Consider the following 26,717-nt stretch of genomic DNA (forward strand, 5'->3'; position numbering starts at 1 on the left):
CAGACATATTATTCATATCTTTCCTTCCTTGAATCTGTCTCATGGATTCAAATCATTTCATTCATACATTGCATTCCTTGAATCCATCTCGTGGATTCAAACATTTCATTCATACATTGCATTCATATCTTGTTGATCCGTACCTTCTTACGGATTCAACATTCTTCATTTTTTTTTACCACTCATACTTTTCATTCCTACATAGTACTCTCAACTTCCCGAGAGTCTTAATTCCCATTTCCCCCACACGCCCGCCTGCTACCCAACTCTACCGGACATACCTGTAACAATTATCATAATCTCACGAACGTCATACGTTTCTCGTGTACTGGCCAGGTACGCAATCCACATAGTAGTTTCGTGCCTTCATGTAATTGTCACCATATGTCCGTAGACTTAGGTTTCGGCGCGTGTATCACTTTCAGTACCTCATTACATACAATCCTTGTCTTCCATTTAAAACTTTTCCTTCCTTTAATGAACTTTACCATTGCTTACATCCTTACATTAAATTCACATACCTGGGTTCATTTGCCTACTTGTCTTATTACCTCTTTGCCTACCTTAGTATTCATTCTAGGCTGCATTCACGGATCATCCTCTTCCAACACTTATGCTTACCTTGCACATACAAAACCGTCAGTTTTGTTATACGTATACATAAATGCATACTTTCATCAACCCTTTACCTTTGGATCTTGATCGAGTCTTGGATTGTACGGATTTCTTATCTCAAGAGCACACAAGTTTGAGTTCAAGTACTTACCTTCTCGTACTTGATTCCCTCAAACCAGGGCTCTGATACCAACTTGTAAGACCCTAATACGTATTTGACTAAAAGTCGCAGCGGAAGTTCAAGCCATAAACTTTCTTTCATTATAAACACCTTAACTTATTTAAAAATTAACTTTAACATAACTCTTCCACATAAATCCATCAATCGACTTATTTACTAAGTAAAAACATAGCTTATGTTTACTACATTATATACATCAACGTTCCCGTACAATCTCACTAGTGACTCGATCCTCGATCTCTATCCCTTGATGATCCTCATGACTCGTGATTCGTACAACCTGCACTCACCACATACATTCATCACATTAGTATACAATACATAAACAAGACTCAATACATGTACACTTTCCATTCACCTTTCTCTCTAGCTTTAAGCGTATCATTAGCGTATCCATTCCCTTGTGAGTCTTCAATAATGTGCCTGCATAAATCTTCGTTTTCCAGGTACATAATTAATATCATTAACACTTAACGTATCCAAAATCATACTTCATATACTCGTGCATACATCCATATCTCAATACATACATGCCTACACCCATACGTATCTTCATATATTCATAAATACACTTCTACATATGTACCTACATTTATACGTCTCTACCTTCATGCCTACGATCACACGTACTCGCATACATACACAAATACACATTTGCATACATACATACATATCTACGCCTTCACATATATACATACTATCATACGTATCTTCATATATACATAAATACGCTTCTACATACATAAAGGAAATTCTTAACTTAGAATCCCACATTTAGGTACCATATTACTACATATTCTTTAGGATCCCACCTTTAGGTACCATATTACTACATATTCTTTAGGATCCCACCTTTAGGTACCATATTACTACATATTCTTTAGGATCCCACATTCAGGTACCTTATTACTACATATTCTTTAGGATCCCACCTTTAGGTACCTTATTACTACATATTCTTTAGGATCCCACCTTTAGGTACCATATTACTACATATTCTTTAGGATCCCACCTTTAGGTACCGTATTACTACATATTCTTTAGGATCCCACCTTTAGGTACCATATTACTACATATTCTTTAGGATCCCACATTTAGGTACCTTATTACTACAAAATCTTTAGGATCCCACCTTTAGGTACCTTGTTACTACATATTCTTTAGGATCCCACCTTTAGGTACCATATTACTACATATCCTTTAGGATCCCACCTTTAGGTACCATATTACTACATATTCTTTAGGATCCCACCTTTAGGTACCATATTACTACATATTCTTTAGGATCCCACCTTTAGGTACCCTACCCGTCGGCGACGCCCTCTAGTTTTTGCAGTTTTCTGCAGGTTCGTTTCGTCGTTCGTACGCACTAAAACGCACGTAACTTTTGAACCGTTTACCCGTTTGACCTCCCGTTTCTTCCTACATGCTTGTAAATTCACATTCTATCATATGAACTTAAAATCCCATATCCGGATTAAGGAAATTCTTAACTTACACGCTATCGCCTTATTATTAATTTATGATTTATTCGACCCGTTCATGCCTTCATCCACAAAACTAGTTTGTTTGACCAAGACTTCTTATGAACCTAATAATGTCCACATTGTATATCATACAAGATTAAGTTATCGGATGCCTTGCATCCTCTTGACCCATTTTCGCTCAAGAGCTTATTTTGACCCGTTAAGGGTATTTGCGCATTTTAAGGTCTTTAGCTTACGACAACCATACTTCTCGCTTTCTTGTTTTTTTAAAACATTCATTTAATCAAATAGCTTGTTTGTAATCAACTTTTAAGACTATTTGCTCGTTTTACCCATCAAGGGCGTTTTTGTCAACTTTGCTCTATCCTTAACAACAAAGGACTCCCTTGCATAAGTAACCAATCCTACTACTTAGCTACAGTTCTTAATCACATATACCTCGCTCGGAGTTCCGTTTAATACTTCATCGGTCTCATACAATTCTTTCCTACTTGACCTCGATCATCATACTTAATTAAATTGCACATAACTTTCCATAAACAACTAAGAAGTGATTACAAAGAAATCACTTACCTCGTGCGTCCATGTTCATACTCGTTTCCTCGCCACTTTTGACCCGTTAGCCTTCCGTGCTTGATTCCGTCTCGACATGATTCCTATACTTCCATGTCATCGAAATCACATTCTTATTAGCATACATAATTGTACATGTTAACGATCATATCGATCGCACAATTCCTATTTGACTTTCATTAGTTACTTCTAGCAAGCATAATACATGTGACCAAATTCATATCATTTCAAACTCATGTAAACCATCATGTCATCGCATTAAACACACATTCGTCAAACGCGCTCCATATAACTTACCTTAATCTTACAATTAGGACAACCCGCCTAACCATCCTTCTTATACACGGTTGACTTTTAGAAGTCAACGGTTCATTTAGTTTATCTTTCGACTTATCATTATATACCCGCAACATCGTAATCGACTATACGGACGACAATACATACATTTTATCATACGATTGGGGTGCGTACCATCTTTTAAGCATAACGTACAACTAATTCATGCACAATCTTCTAAATTCATACATAGTTCATCAAATCCTTCTACTAATCAACATGTGGTATTTAAAATTAAACATCATACATATTATCATCACATTTTGTCCACTTCATCTAACAACAATTCACCATTTCTTATCCAATTTCTTTAAACACTCACACGCATGTATGATTCCAAACATTGTTAACATAAGTAAATCATCAATTTACATTACATCATTTAAAACCCACTTCATAACTACTTATTAATCACTTACAAGTGATCTAATCTTAATTTCTTCATAATTTCATCATGCTTTTGATATGTGTACTACCTTGTAAGCATAGTGTACAACTAGTTCATGCATATCCTTTTAATCTCATACATAATTCATCAATTTCTTCCTTCTAATCAACATGAATCATACATGCATAAACATCAAACATACTAGTATCACATTTCTTTCAATTCCCCTCATAAGAATCCATCTTACAAATCAAAATACATCAATTTTAAGCAAGAATTTAGACATAGATGATTTATCCATGTCATCATCTTCACCATAACAAACGGGTTTCACCCTTAAACATCAAATTAACCTAAACCATGCATAATCCATGTTCTATATGATGATTATAACACATACCAATGCTCAATTTCACTTGAACTCACGGATTAGAACATAACCCATTTTACACATGATCACCAATCTTAGATTTTCGACATACCTTATGATCCCCTCGTGTTGAAGATCATTAATCCATGCTCGGTTATGGATTTGAGCTTCATCTTGCCTTCCGATTTGAGCATAAAGATGGAACTAGGGTTTGAGGCTCCATGGGAGCCTCCTGCTCTCTCTCTCGAACACACGTATGTGTGTGTTTGTGTGTGTTAGATATTTTATAACTTAACTTTCATTTGTTCCATTTTAGCCCCTTGGTTTACTTTTAAAACATAACTGACATTACCTTTATCATTTAAGACTTTTGACCATACCCTTAACTAGGTTAAATAGCCTAGTTATTTATTTCCTGACGTGTCACATAATAACATACAACAAACATTAACATTCAGATTTTGGGTCGTTACAGATATGGCAGTTATTGGTGGTGTAGGTTAGGTAGTTAGTGGGTGTTGGATTAGCTTGTTGTGGTTATAAATATTATACATTGTACTCAAATAAGATAGAACAATACACAATATTTTCCTTCTTTCTCATTTTCTCTGAGTCTGATACATGAAATCTTTCAATCTGCGTGATATATTTCACGCGTTATGGATTGTGAGTGATGGAACATGTGAGGGGGTGTGTGTCACACCCCGATATTCACACGTTTCACCGGTGGGCCCGGTGGGGGAGTATCGTGACGTAGTTGGTAACATTACAGTCAAACAACATAAATGCACAGCGGAAGTAAAAGATAGATATATTTCAACCGAATATTATTGTAATATCATGTATCACAGACAGTTGAAATTAATCCACAGGGGGATCAAAAATAAATAGGAAATATTGTTCAACAGTTGACATCCAAGCTTGCGAGACTTATTGTGGACGCTAGGAGAAAGCCAGCCTAGTTCGCATAGTACCTGCACTTAACCTTTTTGGGAAAATACATCAGTTTACACTGGTAAATACATTCAACCGACACTTTTGAAAAAGGTTTAATAAAATTAATTTGAATGCACGTGGCACAAACTTTTATAACTTGGGATAATTATTTTAATATAATACTTGTAAACGAATTACATGTTTCTTATGCGTTCAGTAGCCCGTTCCGTAGTCCGGGTTAAAGATCAATAGACACACCAGATCATTTATTTATTCATTTATGCACAGACGGGTGTACGCCTACACCCCGTGCTCAAGTCGTGGCCATCTCGTAAGATGATGCCAAGGATATCCGGGACATGGTCATTAACCCCCCAAAGGCTTTAAGCAAACAAAACATTTCAAAACAAGCATATCAATGATTTAATCTCTATTCGATCAAAGATTCAATGCTGGACCAAGCGGTATTCTATATACCGTACCCCAAGCCCGTATAAGGGAAATTAAGTTAAAAGTATTTACCTTTGCAAAGTATATTTCACAAACAGCAATTGCAAGTAGCTTTAACCGGGTCTCCTATTCTGGAACGAAGGTTTATAATAACCTATTAGAATCCTAACGGGTCTTTAATTAAGCCTAAACTTAGACCGATTAGTTTTAACGAAAGATACGGTTCGAACGCACGAATAAGCGAAGACCGGAATAGAATGTGATTTAGACCCGACAAGTTTGAAGACTTGTATAATATGGGTAATCCAACCACATTCTGGATTTTGAGATAAAAACGACAAGGTTTGACCCATTTCGGCTGATTTATGTAAACTAGTTACATAAACCGAACCGAACGCGTAAATGGCGCAACGGGTAACCGTAAGAGTCCTATATAGGTTTCCTAAGTCAATATGCTCTAAATATGTTGTGATATCAGTAGGATACCTTCCATTATGCCCATAACGAGTTTAATCCCATAATACGCCTCGTAGGGGTATTTTGGTTATTTTAAAGATTATAAAAGAGATTATTTATACTTCTGATGTTCGGGTCTGAAGTAATCAGTAAAACCACTTATTTTAACAAGTTGCATCAGTAGGTAATAAGTATTTATGACAAAAAATGGTTTTAAACCCAAACTATGTGTTTAATACGCGTATAAAGTCGTTTTAAGCGATTTCCGGGTTATACAGGAAATCTGAGTTTTCTGATCAGGTTATATAGTTCAAAATACTTTATTTATTATTTAAAATCAGTAGCAATTGGATTGGCGTCAAAATACTATGTAGAACTCGTTTTATGTCCGAAAAGGGTATATTCGGTATTTACCGAATCAAGGTCATAACCTTAGGTTATGAGCAGGTTAAAAATAATTAAAAATCTTTAAAAATACCAAAATATTATATTACATCAGTGTGTAAAAGGTTTGGTGTTGAAATTTGGGTTTAGATAGGCCTTATGCTAAGTGCGCCGTTTAATTAACAAAAGTTTTCTTAATTGCGCTACTTAGCATAACTCCTATTCTAGACCTCGAATTGTTATGAAACTTTAGAGACAAGTTTATAAATCAGTAGCTAAGGTTATTGTCCTTTCACATATCCAAAATTCTCGTTTTAAGGTCAAAAGGGCATTATGGTCAACTTTTAAGCATATAACGGAAATGTGCAAATGACTCGGACAAACAACGAACCAGTCACAGAGGGTCATACCATCATGTCACCTGGTCCTAAGGAAGTCCTAAGGCATATCCAAGTCATACTAAAACGGGTCAGAACTGAAGTCAAAGCAAAGGTCAAAGTTTTGCGACTTTCGGTTCCGAACCGGGTCAAAACAGTAAATGGTCGGATCAAACATGCTTAGACCAGTTCTTATACTTATTATCAAGTTATATGAGTGATAAAATATGTTACATGCCTTCTACATTGTTAATTATGCGTTAATCCGAAAATTAGCATTCTGTTGACTTTTTCTAAGCAACTTTGACCCGATATTTGAACTAGTTAGAGTGGGAATCAGAGGGTGCCCTTTTAAGGGTTTAATGCCCACATAATTACCATCATATAACTACCTTTGATTCGACTAATCATTGGACCATTAGTGATTAATCGTTAAGTCAACCGTTAATTACGACGGTTTGACTTTTAAGCTAAAACTAAGCAAAAAACTTAACTAAGAGAGGTTAAGCATACTTACTGAAGTCCTATGCACGATTAGGAAGGCTTAGGGAAGACACTTGTGCTCCAGAAAGCTCCACAAATGCAGAAGGAAGGAATGAACACAATGTTGCAACAATGTGGCTTTATATAGTATTTTAAACACCTTAGATCTTTGCCAAACAAGTCTACTACTGATCATGGATCATCCACAAGTGTCCCTAAGGCCTAAAAAGCAAGTAGGGGTCGCCCATGCTGGTGAAAAGATCATTCTAAGTCGGTTACAAGGCTGAACAGTGCTGCTGACACACTTTTCTGTATCTGGGCGTCTCACGCGGCCCGCGTAAGACCTTAACAAGGCTTACGCGGCCCGCCTGAATCTTCCTGACAGATTTCAAATCTTTCAATTATTACACGTTGGCTCTTGGCTTTTCGGAAGGGTAACTTTGCGTTATGAGCCCTTTTTAATTACGTATAAGGGCCTCGAGACTTTTACCCACGTTGTTAAGTCCTCGGTTACTTTGTTACTACTCGAAAAGTCATAACTTTCAATGTTGACGCTTTCAACCCCTCATGTACGAATTCAATCATAACTTTCTCATTTAATACGAAACTTTATGAAATTCATATCGTGCATTCTAGTGAGCATAATTTACCGTTACAAAGCCTCGGGTTTGCTAAAGGGTCACTCAGAGGTATAACTTAAACATGTTGACGCATTTAACCCATGTAGTTTGTAATCTCTCACTTTCTTCCACATTTAGTTCCGTTGATCCATGATTCATTCGTTTGAAGGTACGAGCATCATGTAGGGTTACTGTAAAGTATATTTATCCCTTTTTGACATTTTGAACCCGTGAATTCACATACTTTCTATGTCTGTCAACTTTAGTCCCTCTATAGTATTCTTTAACACGTTCAAGCTTATGACACGTGTCAATACATTATAGGACGTAAATTTTTGAGGTGTTACAGTGTTAGGGTTTATTGTTGGGTGTTGTGAGTGATGACCATTGCCACTAAAAAGGATGTGAGTGATGGAAAAATGGTTGATGATATGGCGGAACTTGATTTGGTGTTGTGAGTGATGAGTGATGACCACCCCCACCCCTTATCTATGAACCATGCATGCATACATGTGGAAACCAATTTAACACAGTATGGGCACATATGTAGAAGTCTTGGCCAAAACCGAGAAGCGCCAAACAAACTCATTCCAATCACATTTAATTATGATACCATCAATTACAACAAACTAATTATCATTTATCACCAAACAAAAAGTATCGAACGGAATATTAATTTGAATACCATTGATGTTTTATTACCGTTTATAGTAGCTTTTGCTGATGAAGCACCGACTAAACCCTCTGTCGCAAAATGAGTCTCACCAATAAGCGTATGAAAAGAGTTAGCGGGAGGCTTATTCAAAAACTTTATCTTTAAAATTTGTGATAGATTACATAGGGAAATTCCGTCCGAAAACTCTTCCCATCGATAAATAATCATCTGGTTATAAATCTTATCTGATACCTTATCTTTAGTATTAGCGACTAAATGCCGATGGAACGTTCGTCAAGTTTGTTAGGAATTGGTTCCCAATGACAAAGTCTGCCGAAAGGACTTACCTGCGCCGGTGGTACCTCTAGGTAATTTGTCTTAAAAGGTGTCATTTTTTTCTAGTTTGTTCTATCTTTGGTAACTACCGAGGGAATACCTGCGGATGGTTATAGTTTTTTATATTTTTATTTCTTTTCTATGGGATCTGAAAGAAACTTTAATTGTGTCCGGGATAGGATCAATATCTTGGACACGAATCATGTAATAGTCGTGTTAACATTTTCAACTAATTAATCCGCAAACCAGAAATCTTTCAACGCTCCATCCTGAACACCTTTAACCCGCCAACCCGACACGATTAACATCGCTAATTTTAGGACCGTGTTTCAGGACCGAAACCGTGATTAGTGTGAGATTAGTTCAAGACGGGAGAGATTAGATATGGATAAACACAACTTCTTTGTATTAATCTGTAATATAACATTACAAATCGGCCCGATTACAAGATAACCGAACTAATACCAAAGGAGTATACATTTGGGGAGAGACCAAGTGGTGATCTCTTCCCAAACACTAAAGTTCACAGTGAACACTCTCAAATGAGTTCACCCTCTTTCACTCTCTCTAGTTTGCAAATGAACAAGGGGTTGGTATTTATACCCCACCCACTTGTCTAGCAAACACACACGGTCAAACACATAACCCTCTCGTTGACCACTTCAAACGAGCGGGTCAATACACATTCGTTTGACCGTTTCACTAACTATTACAAATTCAGTATAAAATAAATCTAATCTATTCGACAAGCATCGGACACAAAATTTGCATCAACAAATTCCCCCTTGTCCGTTGCTGTCGAATGCTGAAAATGCAACTGCAATCGATCTTTAGTCAAGTATTCATCTTCTCCGTGTTAACAAATTCCCCCTTGACCTATGATCCAGGTAAGTAGTATCTTGACGCTCCTTATATAATATTTCCCCTTTAAAGTACGCGTATCCGTGTTGGGTGTTGTGCAACGTCCTCACAAGGCTCAATTGACCGATCTTCCGCTGATCTTCCAATAATCCAACCAGCATTTGATAAGGGTTCCATTCTTTAAGAACTGCATCAAGTCTTGATCTGTCATAAGAACTCTATTTCATTCAAGCATACTACATTGATAGTGATTTCTGGTGAACTGTCTTCTGTAAACCGTCTTTGTGGAATCGACCAAGTAATGCACTTTAATCTTCAGCATCAACACTCAGGAAAGACAGCTAGACTAAGTGTATCCCTTGCAAGCTCAACCAAACAGCACGCTTAGTTAAACTACATCCAGATCTCATTGTCTCGCCTTTGTGAAGTTGACCACATAATGCACTACAGATCTTCAGCATCAGTACTCAGGAAGTCAGCTTGACCAAGTACATCGTTTGCAAACTCAACGAATTGAGTTACCCCCAGATCCCTGTAAAATCCTAAAGATACATCAAACCCAAAACCGAATCCTATAGGTCTTCAGCCTTGAACTATCAGCTTTCATAAAGATTCCCCCAGGTCTTCAGTGAACAGCGCTTTGAAACTACTGTCGACTTTAGATACATGTATGTTTCCGTGCAAAACCCTTCACGCTGGCTGGAGAATTAATTAAAATCCTCAAATATGTGTCTGTGCAAAACATTCCACGCTGAACCGTTAGTATCACCAGAAAATCACAAACTCTACCACCTGCGATTGCGTTTAGAAATTTACCGAAGAAATTCAACATATGAAAATTTGTATCCCCCCATTTCTTTGGTAAGATCTCTAAACCTTAACAGATTCTCTCCACTTCAAAGAAACCGTCGTCAATTTCACAGAACAAATTCTTTCCACTGAGTAGAATTTCTCTTCAAATGTTCACCAATTCCCTCCACTGAGCGGAACTATCGTCAATCTTCACTGAATGTTCTCGGTTGTTCGAAAAATCACGAAAACGACTTTCTTCTTTGCATATTCTAGTTGAATAAGAACGTCCCCTAGTACCCCGTAGAATCCGACTTGTATCCCTCCTAAGACTTTGTGAACTCGTTAGGACCGGTATGGACATTCTAGGTTCATTCATTCGTTACCAAATGCGAGAATATGACAATAAACAAAAAGCTTTCTTCTTTGCATATTCTAGTTGATAAAGAAATTTCGCCTAGTACCCCATAGGATCCGACTTGTATCCCTCCAAAGACTTTGTGAACTCGTTAGAACCGGTATTGACATTCCAGGTTCATACGTTCGTTTTAAAATGCGAGAATATGACAATAAACAAAATGCATTTGAACATTTACGAATAACCGATAACAATCATAAACATTGACGTGCGGAAGTGAACATACCATTTTTGGTTTTTGGCCCATTGTAGTGAAGTCACCAAATTTTTACGTTTGCGTCGGTAACCGTGACTACCCCACATTTTTCAAAAATCAACATCTGTTTTCATCATGCGTCATCACCCCGCGCGCTCTTGAACCTGTACGAAATTGACGTTAACATTTAGAAGCACGGTTCAAATAAACTTCGCGAACACCCGACCAAAACTTATCAACATTCCATCACCACTAATTTTTTTTCTTAAATAATAATACCCGGCCCAAGTAGCATTCCTTACAATACGTCCAACACTCATTCAGTCATTTCATTGGCCCATAAAATAATCTTGTATGAGTTTGAATTTTTCACAATAATCACCCAGCTACTTAATCTTTCACATACTCCCAACCTTTTTTTTTTAAAACTCAACTAGCAGCTCAAATAAATTAAATACCTTGGCTTGATCGAAATGTGCCCACATTCAACCCGGTCTTCATAAATCAGGTGGACCAAAATTTAATTGTATACCAGTTGACAACAAACAAACAAACAAAGAGCTTGGATATTTGCTAGTGGGCCCAAGTTAAATTATCTTGCTGGTTCAAGAACTCAATGCATGGCCCACTAAAGTTGCAAATTAAAATAGCCCAAAAATGGAGCCCAACATCTCTGCGGTCATATAATTGCAAGTCAATTCCAATCTCAAGTCTAGTGGGCCCAAATATGATAACCTAGCTGCCAAACAAATGACTTCAGCCGACATCAGTTATGTATAGCCACCATTCTTCAACTTTGTCTTCTTCTTCTTCGATATATAAACAACAGCAGCAACATTCATCTTTTGTTTTCATCGATAAACAATAAGCAGCAGCTCTTTCTCTCTCTGCTAAGAGATAAACTCAAATCAAAACCCTTAAATATTCCAGCCGACAGTCTCTTTGTCTTCTTCATTCTCAGCGATACCCACCTCCTCCGGCAGCTCTTTCTCTCTCTCTTCGATACACACTCAGCTCGCACCAAAGAGAGACAGAGATTTCCGGCGACACGAAACCACGCGCCACCACACGCTGCTTCTTACACATCTGATCTCAATCCTCTGCGATTAACTCCAGCGAAAGATCAGGGACGACGAAACATGCAGGTCCTCGACGAAATTCCAAAGCCGACGAAAGAACATGCCTGACGAAACAAGGGGTTTCGTCATCTAGGGGGAGTTTCATCAGGAGTTATTATGTGCAGGGGTTTTGTCATGTGCAGGGATTTCGTGGGCTAGGGAGAGTTTCGTCAGACCTAATATGAGGAAACCCTAAAATTTCTTAACAGCCGCCACACCTCCTTCAAGAACACAGCCACTGTTCATTCCCAGATTTGACGAAAATCACTTCAAAAGTGATATTTGATGATGAAAACTTGTTGATTTAGCTGTGAAACATAAAACTCAACACTCGTATATGTTCTATTTCATCTAGACCCGAGAATTTCAGTCCAGATCTGGTTTTTTTTTTCTTATTTTCACCTTTTTACATCTTGAACAAAAACCACAAAAATCACAGATTTAGAGCACATGTGACTTAGCAAACTATTAGGTTCACTAAATCGGGCACCATGGCTCTGATACCAATTGTAGGACCGTGTTTCGGGACCGAAACCGTGATTAGTGTGAGATTAGTTCAAGACGGGAGAGATCAGAGATGGATAAACACAAGTTCTTTGTATTAATCGGTAATATAACATTACAAATTGGCCCGATTACAAGATAACCGAACTAATACCAAAGGAGTATACATCCGGGGAGAGACCAAGTGGTGATCTCTCCCCCAAACACTAAAGTTCACAGTGAACACTCTCAAATGAGTTCACCCTCTTTCACTCTCTCTAGTTTGCAAATGAACAAAGGGTTGGTATTTATACCCACACCCACTTGTCTAGCAAACACACACGGTCAAACACATAACCCTCTCGTTGACCACTTCAAACGAGCGGGTCAATACACATTCGTTTGACCGTTTCAGTAACTATTACAAATTCAGCATAAAATAAATCTAATCTATTCGACAAGCATCGGACACAAAATCTGCATCAACACTAATATTATATAATAGTTAGACTTAGATTTACGGAAAGACCGGTAGGTTATGACTAATCTACTAATTTTAGTTTTTGGAGGTCAAACTGTATTTTTTTAAAGTAATATGTCAAATTCGGACGGAATAGAATCCATCAAGAGGATGATCTAACATTCTCACCCTTAGAATCTAGATTGCGCTTTGAATTAGAACAGATGATATCATGATAAATATTGCAACACATCAACTGTGATGGATATAGGTTAACTGACCATTTTCCTTATATTTCAAATGTATCAACAGTTGGGAATGTCGAGTGCAACGGAAACCCTTTGCGGACAAGCATTTGGGGCTGGACAACACCACATGATGGGCATTTACTTGCAACGATCATGGCTCGTAGATTTCATTACTTTGACAATCTTGATCCCAATCTTCATCTGTGGTACACAAATTTTCAAACTTTTTGGGGAGGAAGAATCAATAGCAAACAGTGCTGGATACCTATCACTATGGTTCATTCCTTTCGTATATAACTTCGTTTTTAGCTTGACAATGCAAACGTATCTACAAGCGCAGTCAAAGAACATGATTATTGCATGGATTTCGGCTTTTCAATTTGCTATCCATATACCTTTGTCACTGCTTCTCATTTATACGCTGAACATGGGGATCCCAGGTGCGATGATTGCAATGTCGATGTCATCGTGGTTAGTTGTGATTGGAGAATTGGTATATATTTTTGGAGGATGGTGTCCGCATTCATGGAAAGGATTTACAGTTGCTGCTTTTAAGGATTTGTTGTCTGTCGTGAAGCTCTCAATATCCTCAGGTGTTATGATCTGGTAAGATTTTGATATTTTCAATATTGAAAGCCAAATTATGGCAGTATTTTTTATATTAATTAATACATGTAGCCTGGAGTTATGGTACAATGCTTTTCTAGTCTTACTTGCTGGATACATGGAAGACGCAGAGGTCGCGATATGCGCATTCTCCATTTGGTATTAAACTAGCTCGTGTTCAAATTTTTTAAATTTGATTCATTTTGAAGAACCTAAATCTCATTTTTATGCATTTTGGCAGCCTGAGCCTTAATATATGGGAGTGTATGATATGCATTGGTTTATTAGGTGCTGCATGGTACGTGATAAAGGATTTGATACGCTTTTTGAAATTAATCACGACACTATAAAAGCACAAATAATTCTGTTACCAATACCTGGCATGCCATCTTTTTCGAGGAATTTGATGCTATTCTCTTCATGTGTGACTGATACACTATGTAATATATTTTTAACATGTATATATGTTTATAGTGTTCGAGTGGCAAATGAATTAGGGAGTGGAAACGCTAAAGCTGCAAAGTTCTCAGTAAAAGTTGTAGTCTGGACTTCGATAATGATAGGCGTGTTCTTCTTTGTTCTTTGTTTGGTTTTTGGGGAAAAGGTTGCATGCTTGTTTACAGATGATGATAGAGTTGCAAATGAAGTATCCGATCTTTCTTTGCTTCTTTCTTTATCAATTTTGTTCAATAGCATTGGTCCAGTACTCTCAGGTAACTCCTGTTTTGGTCTTGTTCACATATGCATATGCACTTTCAAATTTTGTGTTTTATCTATTTTCTGAAAAGTTTAGTATGTAAAATGCATAATCACTTTATAACATAAAGTAAGTCTTGTCACTATTTCAAGAAAGATCTTCTTAATTTCTATTTGCTCAAAGTTAGGAAAAATCCTATTGTTTCCAGGGGTGGCAGTTGGAGCTGGAATGCAGGGAGTCGTAGCAATCGTTAACCTAGTTTGCTTCTATTTGATTGGTATTCCATTGGGAGTTTTGCTTGGATATTTTACGACTCTTGGAGTTAAGGTATGTATAAATAGTGTTTAGCAAACTAAATTCGTTCATGGTGAAGCTAGATCTCTATGATAAATTCGTACTTGATAGGGTATATGGATCGGTATGATTGGTGGTGTTCTAGTGCAGACACTTGCACTTCTATTTATGACTTGGAGAACAAATTGGGACGACCAGGTAAATTAAAAAAAAATGGATCTCACTTCTATTTAAATTAGATTTTTTTATGCTTCTTGATATTACGTATAAACTATACGGAAAAACGCTTTTATTACTGTAGGTGAAGAAGGCTTCAGAGCGACTCAATCGATTTTACTTGGAGTCGAATGAACATCCGGAGTAAAATACCAGTTGCGAATCATTTCCATTAGTATTAGGCTAACTTTTAATTAGGTTGTGTGCTTAATAAATCCTAATGTTCGTTGTCTCTGTTGCTTTGTGTGCTATATAAAACCGTGTTCCTCATTTAACTCTTGTTTTGGCTTTTATTTTTCACATAAGCATAGCCCATAGAGATACTTTTGTACAGCATGATGAAAGCTAACGATGATGCAGTGGGAAATGATGTCATTAATGTTGACAAGATTATAAGAATTTTATAAAAGGATAGAATGCTATGAATATCACAAGGCAGAGCATTTTCAATGGGAATTTTAAACTAAGAGGTATAATATGGGTCAGTCAAAGAGGACCAGATGAGTGTCGTGAAGATATAAGACAGATTAGACTATTTTGTGTGGAGGAGGGTGGTCCTTCAATGATGATCCACCACGTAGGCAGCCATGTCATCGGGTGTGGGGGATAAGCACCAAGGGATGGGCGAAGGATGTGGAGGATGAGCCCCTTTATATATACAAGATGTATGTATGTATATGTGTGTGTTGGATAAGAAAGAGGTGGGTCCGTTGCGAGCGGCAATGGTCAATGGAGGGATGATGGGGATGGGGATGGACCAAAGGGGGGCGGTGTGGATGACCCTCGACGACCCTGGCAGGGTCGTCCCCCACACCCTTTAGTCTTATAATTACTAGAAAATAACATATCAGTTAATTATATCGTGCCTAAATTAGTGTTCAATAGAAAGTAAAAACTACTTGATTTGCGTTTAAACGATATTATTACTGGGTATAAACAAGCTGAACCGCTGGTTAGTTATAGCTTGGCTCCCTAAAAGTTCAAATCGAGCAAGGATTAAACGAGCAAAAACCTCTATTATTAGTGCTTATTTTATAGTTGGCCCAAGCTCCACTTATTAACCTCAAAGAGACACCTAATCCTAAATCAGTCTATTTTTATGTGAACTCTATATCTAATATATATTTACATAATAGTTATTATTACATGTAAAATTTAAGATGCAAAGAACTAAGTAATAATAACGATCAACAAACTCTATATCCCATTCAAAAGATCCTTGCAAAGGATTAAAGAAACAAATTGTTCAACAAACATGATAACCGTACAATCCAAATTAAAGTTTCTCTAGGCCCAAAGTTTCCTATGTGACTCAACGCTTGATAAACTTCATGTATCATTCCCTGAAATATGTTTAAGATAAAAGTCAAACTATAAATCAGGGCTGATCCTATTTATTAAGTGTTTTCTTTAGGCTGCACGGTATGGCATCCCGTCCTTCATCAGCGCCGGCGTCGGTCTCATCCCGCCCCCCATGTCCTCCGTCCTGTCCCGTCTTCAACGTCCAATTTCAGACGGTGGCGACGGTCTGAAATGGTGGGCCCCCTTTGTTTTGTTTGTTTGTTTGGTTGTGTTAGGGACTTGTACATTAGGCTTCAATACTTGTACATAGGGCATAGAAATTAAAAAAAATAAAAAAAGTGGTGGGGTAGGATCATCCTCCCATACCCTCTAGTGACCATCCTTGGGAGGACTATGACGTGGCGCCTACGTGGCGGATGGTCCTCCAATGATGGGATGTCACCAAACCCTCTAGCCTTATACTATACTCGTTAGGCTCAAAGTTTAGGCCCGAACTTTGTAAAACATTGTAAATTATAATGTTAAGTCGAAGCACTCAAAACCACGTCGAAAATCGATATTTTGACGTGTATTTCGTAGATTGCGCCATAACGCGTAAATGCCCCGTTTGGCGTTTCTGATGCGTTTTTGATCCGTTTTCAACTACGGATAATATAATTTAAAAACAAAACTAAATATGTCATAGTATTTCAGTTTTGAAAGCCACATGCTAGTCCGATGCTTCCGCTTCGTTGTCGGTGCGTTCCTACAGTCGCGTTTTCGTTCACGTTTGCGCTTTGTGATGTTTGAAAGCGTGTTATTTCCGCAAAGCCGCATTCATATGTATAAGTTATATGTATAAGCTTCGTATTTGTCGGCGTTGTCAGTGTTTTGTCCGGTGTCAGTTCGTTACCGCTTATCGTTCCGTTGTTTTTCCGTAAATCACCATACGTGCACTGTAAGGGCACTATTTGGGCGTGAAGAAGCTTGATAACACCCCAACACTATCCTCTTGTGCTTTATAAAGCCATTTATATTATGATGCCAAATGAGGAGCAAATGAATTGGATAGTAATGATTGAAATGGCATTAAAAGATGTATTGTAATAATAAAATATGGGTAATAATAAAACTAGTTAAATATTTAAATATGGTAATAATTTTTCCATCACAAATGCATAGCAAGTTGCTACACATTTCCTACGCAATAAATTTTCCATCACAAATGCGCAGCAAGTTGCTACACATTTCCTACGCAATAATTAATAATAATGCTGATTAAACATTAAAATATAATCTAAGTATAATAATAAATATTTCGTCATAAATGCGTAGCAAATTGCTACGCATTTCCTACGCAATAATTAATAATAATGCAGATTAAACATTAAAATATAATCTAAGTATAATGATAAATATTTCGTCATAAATGCGTAGCAAGTTGCTACGCATTTCTGACGCAACAATTTTCCATCACAAATGCGTAGCAAGTTGCTACGCAATTCCGACACAGTACTTAGAATTAGTATTTTTGTCACTATTGTGTCGCAAATTGCCCAAAAAAATCAAGGTCTTTTTTCCGTAGGAAATGCGTAGTAAATGTGTCAGAATTTGCGACACATTTTTTTGCGTAGGAAATTTCCGTAGCAAAATGACCACTTTTCTAGTAGTGCATTAAAGAAACGTTGGTCGCTGGAACAGTGAAATTTGATACCATCTGAATTTTGAACTAGCGGCGCTAAAACAGATCTCCAGAACCATGCATGCGACTATTGCTAGTTCCAAGAATTGATGATTGGCATCGGTTTAGTAAACGATATGGGTCATAATCGCAAATTAGGGATTGGGATTGGGGTAATCATCACAATCCGATATTTCAATTGAAGATTACAGCCTACAACAGGTAACAAAACTACAAACGACTATTTTTAGTTTTACTGCCTAATCTTCATTTTTCAATCTTGTGGAAAATACATTCAGTATTTCAGTTTTGCTCAGCCTCAAACATAACATACATTCAGTAATCAGTTTTGTGATTGGTATTGCAGTTTATCAACCTCAAATATAACATACATTCAATAATCAGTTTTGTGATTGGTATTGCAGTTTATCAACCTCAAATATAACATACATTCAATCTTCAATCTTGGAATTGTAGTTTGGTAATTTGGTATTGCAGTTTGAGTTTACATACTAAGCTTCAATCTTAGAAGACATCTTTGCTAAATCGTTGGCTTGGAACTCAGGTTGGATACTTTCATATCCAAAAATAATTATTCAGTAATTTTAATTTGTTGGTTGGGGTTTATTTGTTGATTTCATTTTGTTGTTTAGGGCTTATGCTTGTTGTTTGGGGTTTATTTAAACATATACTTAATGTGTACAAAACATATAACTTTCACAAAAAAAAGCAAAGAAACTTGTAACTTCGCCAACTATAAGCATTTAAGTTTATAATTGTCGGTCCGCCCGAGTAAAAGAGGAGGTTTTGTTACTAAATATGTTAAAAAGATAATTTTGCAAAAGGTCTTCCACTTTGTAGTTTGCTTAGGGTCTCCAAAAACGTGGGAACGACCCTGCTATAAATAGTTGGTGAGCATACATAGGTTTGATGCGGTATATGATATAAAAGTTGTGTTTAACAATTAGCATGTCAATGGTTTATCAAAAGCAATCTTGTGAATACAACACACTGGGAATAAGGTGTACAATTAACCCTTGTGTTAGAAGGTTTAACTCTACGAGTTAACCTTTGTTAAAGTTGTTGTCACAATCATCCCCACTCCCCTTGAAAAAGGTCATTGAATAGGATGGGATTGTCAAGCCTATAATGTTATAATCTACTACTATAGTCGGCTTAACTAAAGTTAATGATTTTACTAGTTCAATTGTTAGTTCACCAAGTAAGTTTAAGACAAGATACATAGAGATAACAGGCAAAGACATAGGTAACTGTTGTAGTTCAAATAGTTGTAGCTTAACTAGATACATGTTTCGCCTCAAAATACCTAAAATGAAAAAAAAAGGCTATGTAAACTCACCTTGATAAGCTTAGCTACTAATCACATAATGTAGTTGCTGATGTTGTTGGGAGAATTCCAAGGAATCATCCTAAATTGTTCAATAGATTTGACTAAGACTAAAGTCTGGGAAATTCTACGACTATAGGCAATTAAGGATTCTAGATTTAATTTGGAAATAACCAGGGTTTTCGATTAAAGGACTAACATATAAATAAATAATTTATAGTTACTAGTTATTAGTTACATGTTAGAATTGCCAATGAGGTAGTGGTGGAGTGGTTGGGGAAAGACTTGGTGTTTCTTGTGACCCAGGTTCGACTCCCACTCCCCCGTTATTTTCTGCGGCATCCAGGTGAAGGGCGAATACGGGTGGCGCCGGTTCGTTTTGGATGGGAGGAGAGGTTTTACCGATTATTACACTGTCGTGCCTTCGGGCGGGTGTAGGTCGGGTTTCCGCGCATCTGGGATAGCCATGGGACTGGCGGCGATCGAGTAATGGACCTTGACCACAACGCCCGGTGTCATGGTGATTGACACATCGTTCCTTGCCATTCAAAAAACAAGTTACACGATTTACAAGTTAATTGGTTATTTGATTATAAACAATTTTTATGTGTAATTATTGAAATAAATATATAATTATTTGTTTAGGTTAAATAGCAGAAATAATTTACTAATTTAATTATTTAAGGATTTTAGAATTTGTTTTATTTAAAATATTTAAATAAAATAAGTTAAATAAGTAAACTTTGTAAATTTATCTAATTAAACTAATTGGATAAAAATTAATTATAAAATAAGTTTAATAAAAAATTGTTAAAGCTTATAAAAATTACTTTGATAGAATAGTTTTTTTCAAATTAGATCTTATATTTCGGTTTTACTTTTTTATAAATTAAAACAGATTTATTGTTTTATAAAGTTGTTTTTAAATAAATTTAGATAAAATGAGTTTTATAAAATAATTGTTACAACTTTATAAAAATTGATTTAAATAATTTCTAATGAGCTGCTTTTTTTGTTTTGTGTTGTTTTATTCTTTTATACAGAATTTTTAAAGTTTATGCAACCGATATTTTTTTTGAATTATATGAATAACTTGTTTAAATAATTGTATAAAGATTTAAGGTTATTTTTTTATTATTTTTTTAAAACAAGATTTAGTATTTTTATTTCATTCCAATCATCAGGGCAAATTACATAAGGATAGCGGGTAGATGAACAACAAATGCGCTGTCATCCCTTTCTGAATAGAAAACCCTAATCTACTAAAAACAAAGCCTCGCCCCTGACGTTATTAGATTTTAGATAATTAATTTCAAAAAAAAATTAGATTTTTGGATTCTGATTAAATATTAATTAAAACAGTTTATATGTTTTATAAAAATGTTTTTTTATAAAATTCCAGAATTAAAAAGGTTGAAAATAACACAACTACCGGGCTACCAGTCTCGTTTGTAGTCTAGTGGTTACGTGTTTCTTTTATTTTCAAACTCAAGTGGGTTTGAGTTCGATTTTAACAATACTGAAAACGCCATATTCAAATTATAAAATTATAAAAACCCAAATCTGAAAAGCCTAAACCTCTAATCAAAAACCCAAACTTGAGAGATAGAAGGAACATATCTATAGAGAGAGTGAGATAGAGAGAAAGAGAGTAGAGCAGCGGATTTGTTTAGTTACACCGTCATCGTCGATGCTCGTTACCAGATCTGTATAGTTACACCGTCATCGCCAACATCAGAGACATGGTAGTGGCATTGCGGTGGAGAATTCAGACCAGATCTTCATTGGTTGTGTGGTGGCAACCGAAGTATTGAGTTGGGTGAGTAGATAGTGCAAGATCCCTAACATTATTGCTTTCGTAGTCACGGATCTTTGGGAGTTTCACAATGTCATTGCCGCGGGAGAGAACAAGAGGAGTGTTGTGAACGATATAATAAAAATTGTTGGTTGGTGCATTTGGAAGGCGAGGTGTGACAAGGTTTTCTCGAACAAGGATTAGAAAGTCGAAGATATAGATATATATATATATATATATATATATATATATATATATATATATATATATATATATATATATATATAGGGGAGGGTTTAAATGAGAACGCTAAATATTGTGAGAACCGTGAGAACGAATGAAAAAACCGCGAGAACTTGGTCAAAAACAATTCAAATTCAAAATTTTTTTCTACACTTATCATTATTATTGGAATACAATGTTAGCAATTTAATTTACACGTTTAAATTTACGTGAATTCGTAAATAAAAAAATTTACACATGTGTAAGTTTGCCATTTACACATGTGTAAATCTGTTATATTTACACATGTGTAAAAAAATCTAAAAAGAGTGATTTTGAAAGGAGAAATGAATTATTTGATGTTGTAAATTCGTTTTTTAATGTTGTATCTTAATTACAAAGAGGTTTGTATTAAAAAAATTGGTTTTGATTGGTTTTTTCATTCGTTCTCACGGTTCTCACAATATTTAGCGTTCTCAAGATAACCCTCCCCTATATATATATAGGATAAGGATCATTACAGAACACTAACTATTGCGAGAACAAAAAGAACAACTCTAGAATACTAAATTTTGGGATTTAACTTTCATTTTTAAAATTTTTATGTTCCTTACATTCACATGTGTATTATATAAACCTAAGAAACCATATTTTTTTACTTACACGTAGCTTACATAGATGTTGGTAATTTAACCTACACATAACCTACAAATGTGTAGGTTATACAAAAAGTGAAAATTTTCTATATTTTGTTTTGAATTCCAGTGTAAGAAACAATAAATCTTACACTTGCAACATTTTCATTTTTTAGCTTTTTAGGATTGAAAAAATAGGTGATTCATTGTGTTCTGCATGTTCTCGCAATATTTTGTGTTCTGCATAGAACCTTCCCCTATATATATATATATATATATATATATATGATTAGGTTCAAACGTGAACATTTTCTCCAGCGTGAACTGCGTGAACTGATCTGGGCCCTTGATTTTTATGATCTTGAGATTTTAAGTGAATGGCATGATGGTAATTATTTGGTTATTTATTACTATTTAATTAAGGGAATAAGGGTATATGTGTAATTTCCATATCATCTTGATTGCATAAATCCCGTTTATATCTACAATTAGGTTTCAAAATCCCATACATCTTTCTCTCTCACGTATCACAGCCGACATCAACTAAAATCGCCGGAACTGCATCGCCACCCACACATACCACACCACACAGTTCTGTCGCCGGAACTGCATCGCCACCCAGATCGTCGCAGACATCGACCTGACCCCCATCTCTTCTCCCGCTGCTTTATCTCTCTCTCTGTGCCTCTAGATGACCGCCACCCACTACTTTTGGTATCGGCGTCCGACGAAACAGCGGGGACAATGACGGACTTCTCAATTAAAAACCCTAGAATCATCTGTTATCTCTTTCAATTGATCTGTAACTTTCTACAATTCCCGATTCCTTTCGATTATGATTAGCAATTGTTTATTGTAGATTTCAGTTGTGATGTAGGAGGATGTTTGTAATCAATTCGCTGGACTTCGCCGGACTTCTCACCGCCCAAAATGTTGTTGGCTAGGGCTAGGCCTAGGCTTTCATTCGCCGTCGATTACAAGTAGGAGGATGTTTGTAATCGAAAGCAATCAGATAAGGTATTCTTATTCAATTATTGTTATTTATACGTAATTGTTATTATCTAGCTATTTAGTTTTATTCAGTTGGATTTTATTAATTTTGGAACAATGGTGTCGTTTAAGTTGTTTCTCAAAAGAAAAAGTTGTTTTTCGTTGTTTGATTTAAGCCTGCCTAGATGATAAAGGTTGCATACGAACACAAAAGATTATACCAATTTGCTACACCATATCAGTGTTCCCACAGGAAGAATTAAGTTTCATTTTCAAAGATTATATCAATTTGGCGCTGTACACATGTGTATTCTCATTTTACTATGATTTTAAGGCGCTGTACACATGTGTATTTTCATTTTGCTCTGTTTTTAAGGCGCTGTACACATGTGTATTTTCATTTTGCTCTGTTTTTAAGGCGTTGTACACATGTGTATTCTGATTTTGCTCTGTTTTTAATGCGATGTACACATGTGTACAGTGTCTATTTTTTGTGGTATCTCATATTTTTTTGTCTATTGAATGTGTAAAGTTGTTGATGTACGCTTGTGAATTATGCAAACTACTAATTGCTGAGTTTTTTTTGTGTTATTATAGGAGACGTCGTAAACGAGAAAAGTGGAGATGGAAGGTCGATAAGGATGATTCACGTATGAGGTCGATAAGAATGATTCACGTATGTTTGTTTGCTTGGTCGATAAGGATGATTCAGCATACAACGCAGTGAATAGTTGTAAAAGACTATGTCTTTTTTATTTTTCCGATTATGATGCGTTTATTGTTTTCACGAAACTGGAACTTGTAATTGTATGTTTTTTTTTTGATTTGGCAAACATTATGTAACTTGTTATTTGCTTAATATAAACTAGTTTTACAGGTTTTTTTTGTTTATATGTATGTATTATGTAGCTAATTACACATATGTACCATGCTGAGTACACATGTGTACTGTTCAAAATCCCAAGTACACATGTGTACACCGTTGAAATATGAAGGTTACGTGGATCTTAAAAATCATAATTCGAATTCTGGTGGTGAAATCTGAAAAAATAAAAATGAAATAAAAGATATTGTGGATAATGAATTTAAAATAGGAAAGATGTAACTTAATTCAATTATTAAAATAATGATTTAAATCTAATTTTTTTATATAATTACAATCATACCCTTAACAACTAAAAAGGAAATCAATGGTCCAGATCAGTTCACACAGTTCACGCTTGGGAGGTTGTTCATGCTGGAACCCTACCCTATATATATATATATATATAAATTAGATTGTAATTATATAAAAAAAATTAGATTGTAATTATATATATATATATATATATATAAAAATTAGTTGTTAAGGGTATGATTGTAATTATATAAAAAAATTAGTATAAAAGCGTATGCTTTTCTTTGGTTTAAAAATAGATCTAGGTTCAAGTCCATCTCATAGACGAATTGGTGTAACTGAATTTCTTGTAGTCGATGTAGTTGGTTTACTGAAGCCTAGTTCTTGAATGAAATTGATCTTTAGAAAAAAAAAATGCTTACAACATCTTTTAAGGTGACTAATTGTATCTTAGTTGTTGATGTTATTTTTTTAGCTCTGAGGAGATTTTATATTTTTAGTTTTTATAGATCGTTTAATGAGATGTAATATTTTATTATTTTTAGCTATTATATACGGAAATTCTATTAGCACATCGGCCCTGTCTATCCACATGCTTTTACAATTCAATATGCATCGTATAGGCCTGTACGATGCGTATTGAATAAAGTAAAAGACATGGCAGACTGACAGGTGCAGGTGTTGTCTGGCGGCTGGCTTAATACGCATCGTATAGGCCTATACGATACGTATTAAGGCACTGAAGTTTTGAAGTTTATTTTTTGGTGTGTTGTGTTTGGTTTTTGGTGTCTTGGGTTTGTTATTGGTGTTTATTATTGCTTATTTTTGTTTTAATGAGTTTTAAAATCTTTATTATTTTTTTATCGTTAAGTATCATATTATAGCGTATCATGGCGTATCATGTTATTTTTAAAATTTTTGAAGTTTATTTTTTGGTGTGTGTTGTGTCTAATGCAAGGATCTTCGAATGCGGGCCCAAGAAACAAAAGGGATTTCGAGCAGTTGGTCGATGACATGACAGATAAAGATCTTGCAATGAAAGCCAGTGCAAAAAATGCGGAAATGTTGCATAATTCATTTAGTTTCTATTCGGTCATATTTCCAAACTGTAACACACGAATATGTGGTTTCAACGAATTGGTGTGATTCGGTAGTTACCTTAATCACATCTTCCATAGAGTCACAGATCCGACAAATAGCCGATATCTCATCCTTCAAATCTATTTCACAATCAAATCAACTCATCCTTCGATTTAAGCTGCGTGTTCCGATCAACGTGTATCGACATTGTTACAGGTGATGAAGAAACCCTAAAACGGAACATAATCTAGAGAAGCGTTTTTATCATGTGTCATATGGTAACAACTACCAAGGGGATATGGAAGTTATTGATACAGACTCTTGATAATATCACTATATCAACAAAAGTCAACACGTTTCCATTCATTACAAACCAAATTTCAGTACATTATAGCTACAAAACATAGTTTACAACAGCATATTCGTTGACTGAATACAAATACATAGACAACAAACAAGATCCAATTGCAAATCAGGTAATACTTCCAAGTTCTTTCTTTTTCTTTAAGTGTTCTTTGTTCTTGACTTTTCTTTAACTTATCTTCATACTTGTTCTTGCACTTCAACAGAAACTTATCGCGATAGTTGATATGATTAGACACAACGGTTCTCCAATTCCATAAACTAAATGATTTATGCAACATTTCCGCATTTTATATATCATATCAGAACATTGTTTAAGCAAGAAGTTGTTATCAAGTTTACAAATGCAAAAGCTGGTTTCAGTTTTCTTTTACAATTAGTTAATTGTAAGTATTGCATTTGCGTTAGTGAGATGTTAAATGTTTTACTTGCAAATATAAATGTTTTACTTCAAATTTTCAACCTCAGTTTCCAACATAATACGCCTCATTTCATATTTTTTTATTCTTTTCTTAGATTTCAACAAATCTTTTCAACAATCAGTAAAGTACTTGGTTTCAAGTGCAATCTTGGATTAATCATTGACGTAGTAAAATATGAGGTTTTATAGCAACCATATCGATATTCTATTTCTCATTTTCCTTCAGTTTACAAAACCTTCATTGTCAACTTGAGAACAGGAAGCTCAACAAAAGATATTGGTGGTTGTAATGAGGGGACCCTTGATTTGAAACGCATAATGTGCGATGATTGGATTGTAGATATTCTAGAGAAAGCAAACCGGGTATAGAAAATTGACAATAGTTATGGTGATCCGCAAACTTGTATGGAATTCAATGCGAGTTGTTTGTTTTCTTTGAGTGCTAAAGACATTCAACTGTACTCTGGATTACACGTTCTCCGAAATCGATTTGGGTCACGCGTTGAATGTGTGGTTTCAACGAATTGGTGTGACTCGGTAGTTAGAATAGATTCATAGTTTGATTGTATGGTAATTGAAAATTTCAGATGAATAGATTCATAAGCCCATACGATACGTATTGAAGGTGCCGATTTAATCTTCCAAAGTGTGCCTATAATACGACCCATTATATAACCGATAGTTAAAGAAACACGAATTATGGTGGCGACAGAAATAGTAAATTATGTACATTTAAATATTAAAAAATGGA

The 26,717-nt window shown here is 35.6% G+C and overlaps 1 protein-coding gene across 1 annotated transcript in view; it reads left to right on the plus strand.

Moving 5' to 3' along the window:
• LOC118487950 (protein DETOXIFICATION 25-like) overlaps positions 1-15,279 on the plus strand; it is a 67,455-nt gene extending 52,176 nt beyond the window's left edge. Inside the window, exons 2-8 of the mRNA XM_035984880.1 lie at positions 13,285-13,826; positions 13,899-13,985; positions 14,068-14,124; positions 14,301-14,539; positions 14,732-14,850; positions 14,929-15,015; positions 15,119-15,279. Coding sequence (XP_035840773.1) covers positions 13,285-13,826; positions 13,899-13,985; positions 14,068-14,124; positions 14,301-14,539; positions 14,732-14,850; positions 14,929-15,015; positions 15,119-15,181 — 1,194 coding nt within the window. The 3' untranslated portion in view covers positions 15,182-15,279. The remainder of the gene's footprint in view (positions 1-13,284; positions 13,827-13,898; positions 13,986-14,067; positions 14,125-14,300; positions 14,540-14,731; positions 14,851-14,928; positions 15,016-15,118) is intronic.
• The last annotated feature ends 11,438 nt before the right edge of the window (positions 15,280-26,717 follow it).

Source organism: Helianthus annuus, chromosome 16 (genome assembly GCF_002127325.2).
Source record: "Helianthus annuus cultivar XRQ/B chromosome 16, HanXRQr2.0-SUNRISE, whole genome shotgun sequence".
Lineage (NCBI taxonomy): Eukaryota > Viridiplantae > Streptophyta > Magnoliopsida > Asterales > Asteraceae > Helianthus > Helianthus annuus.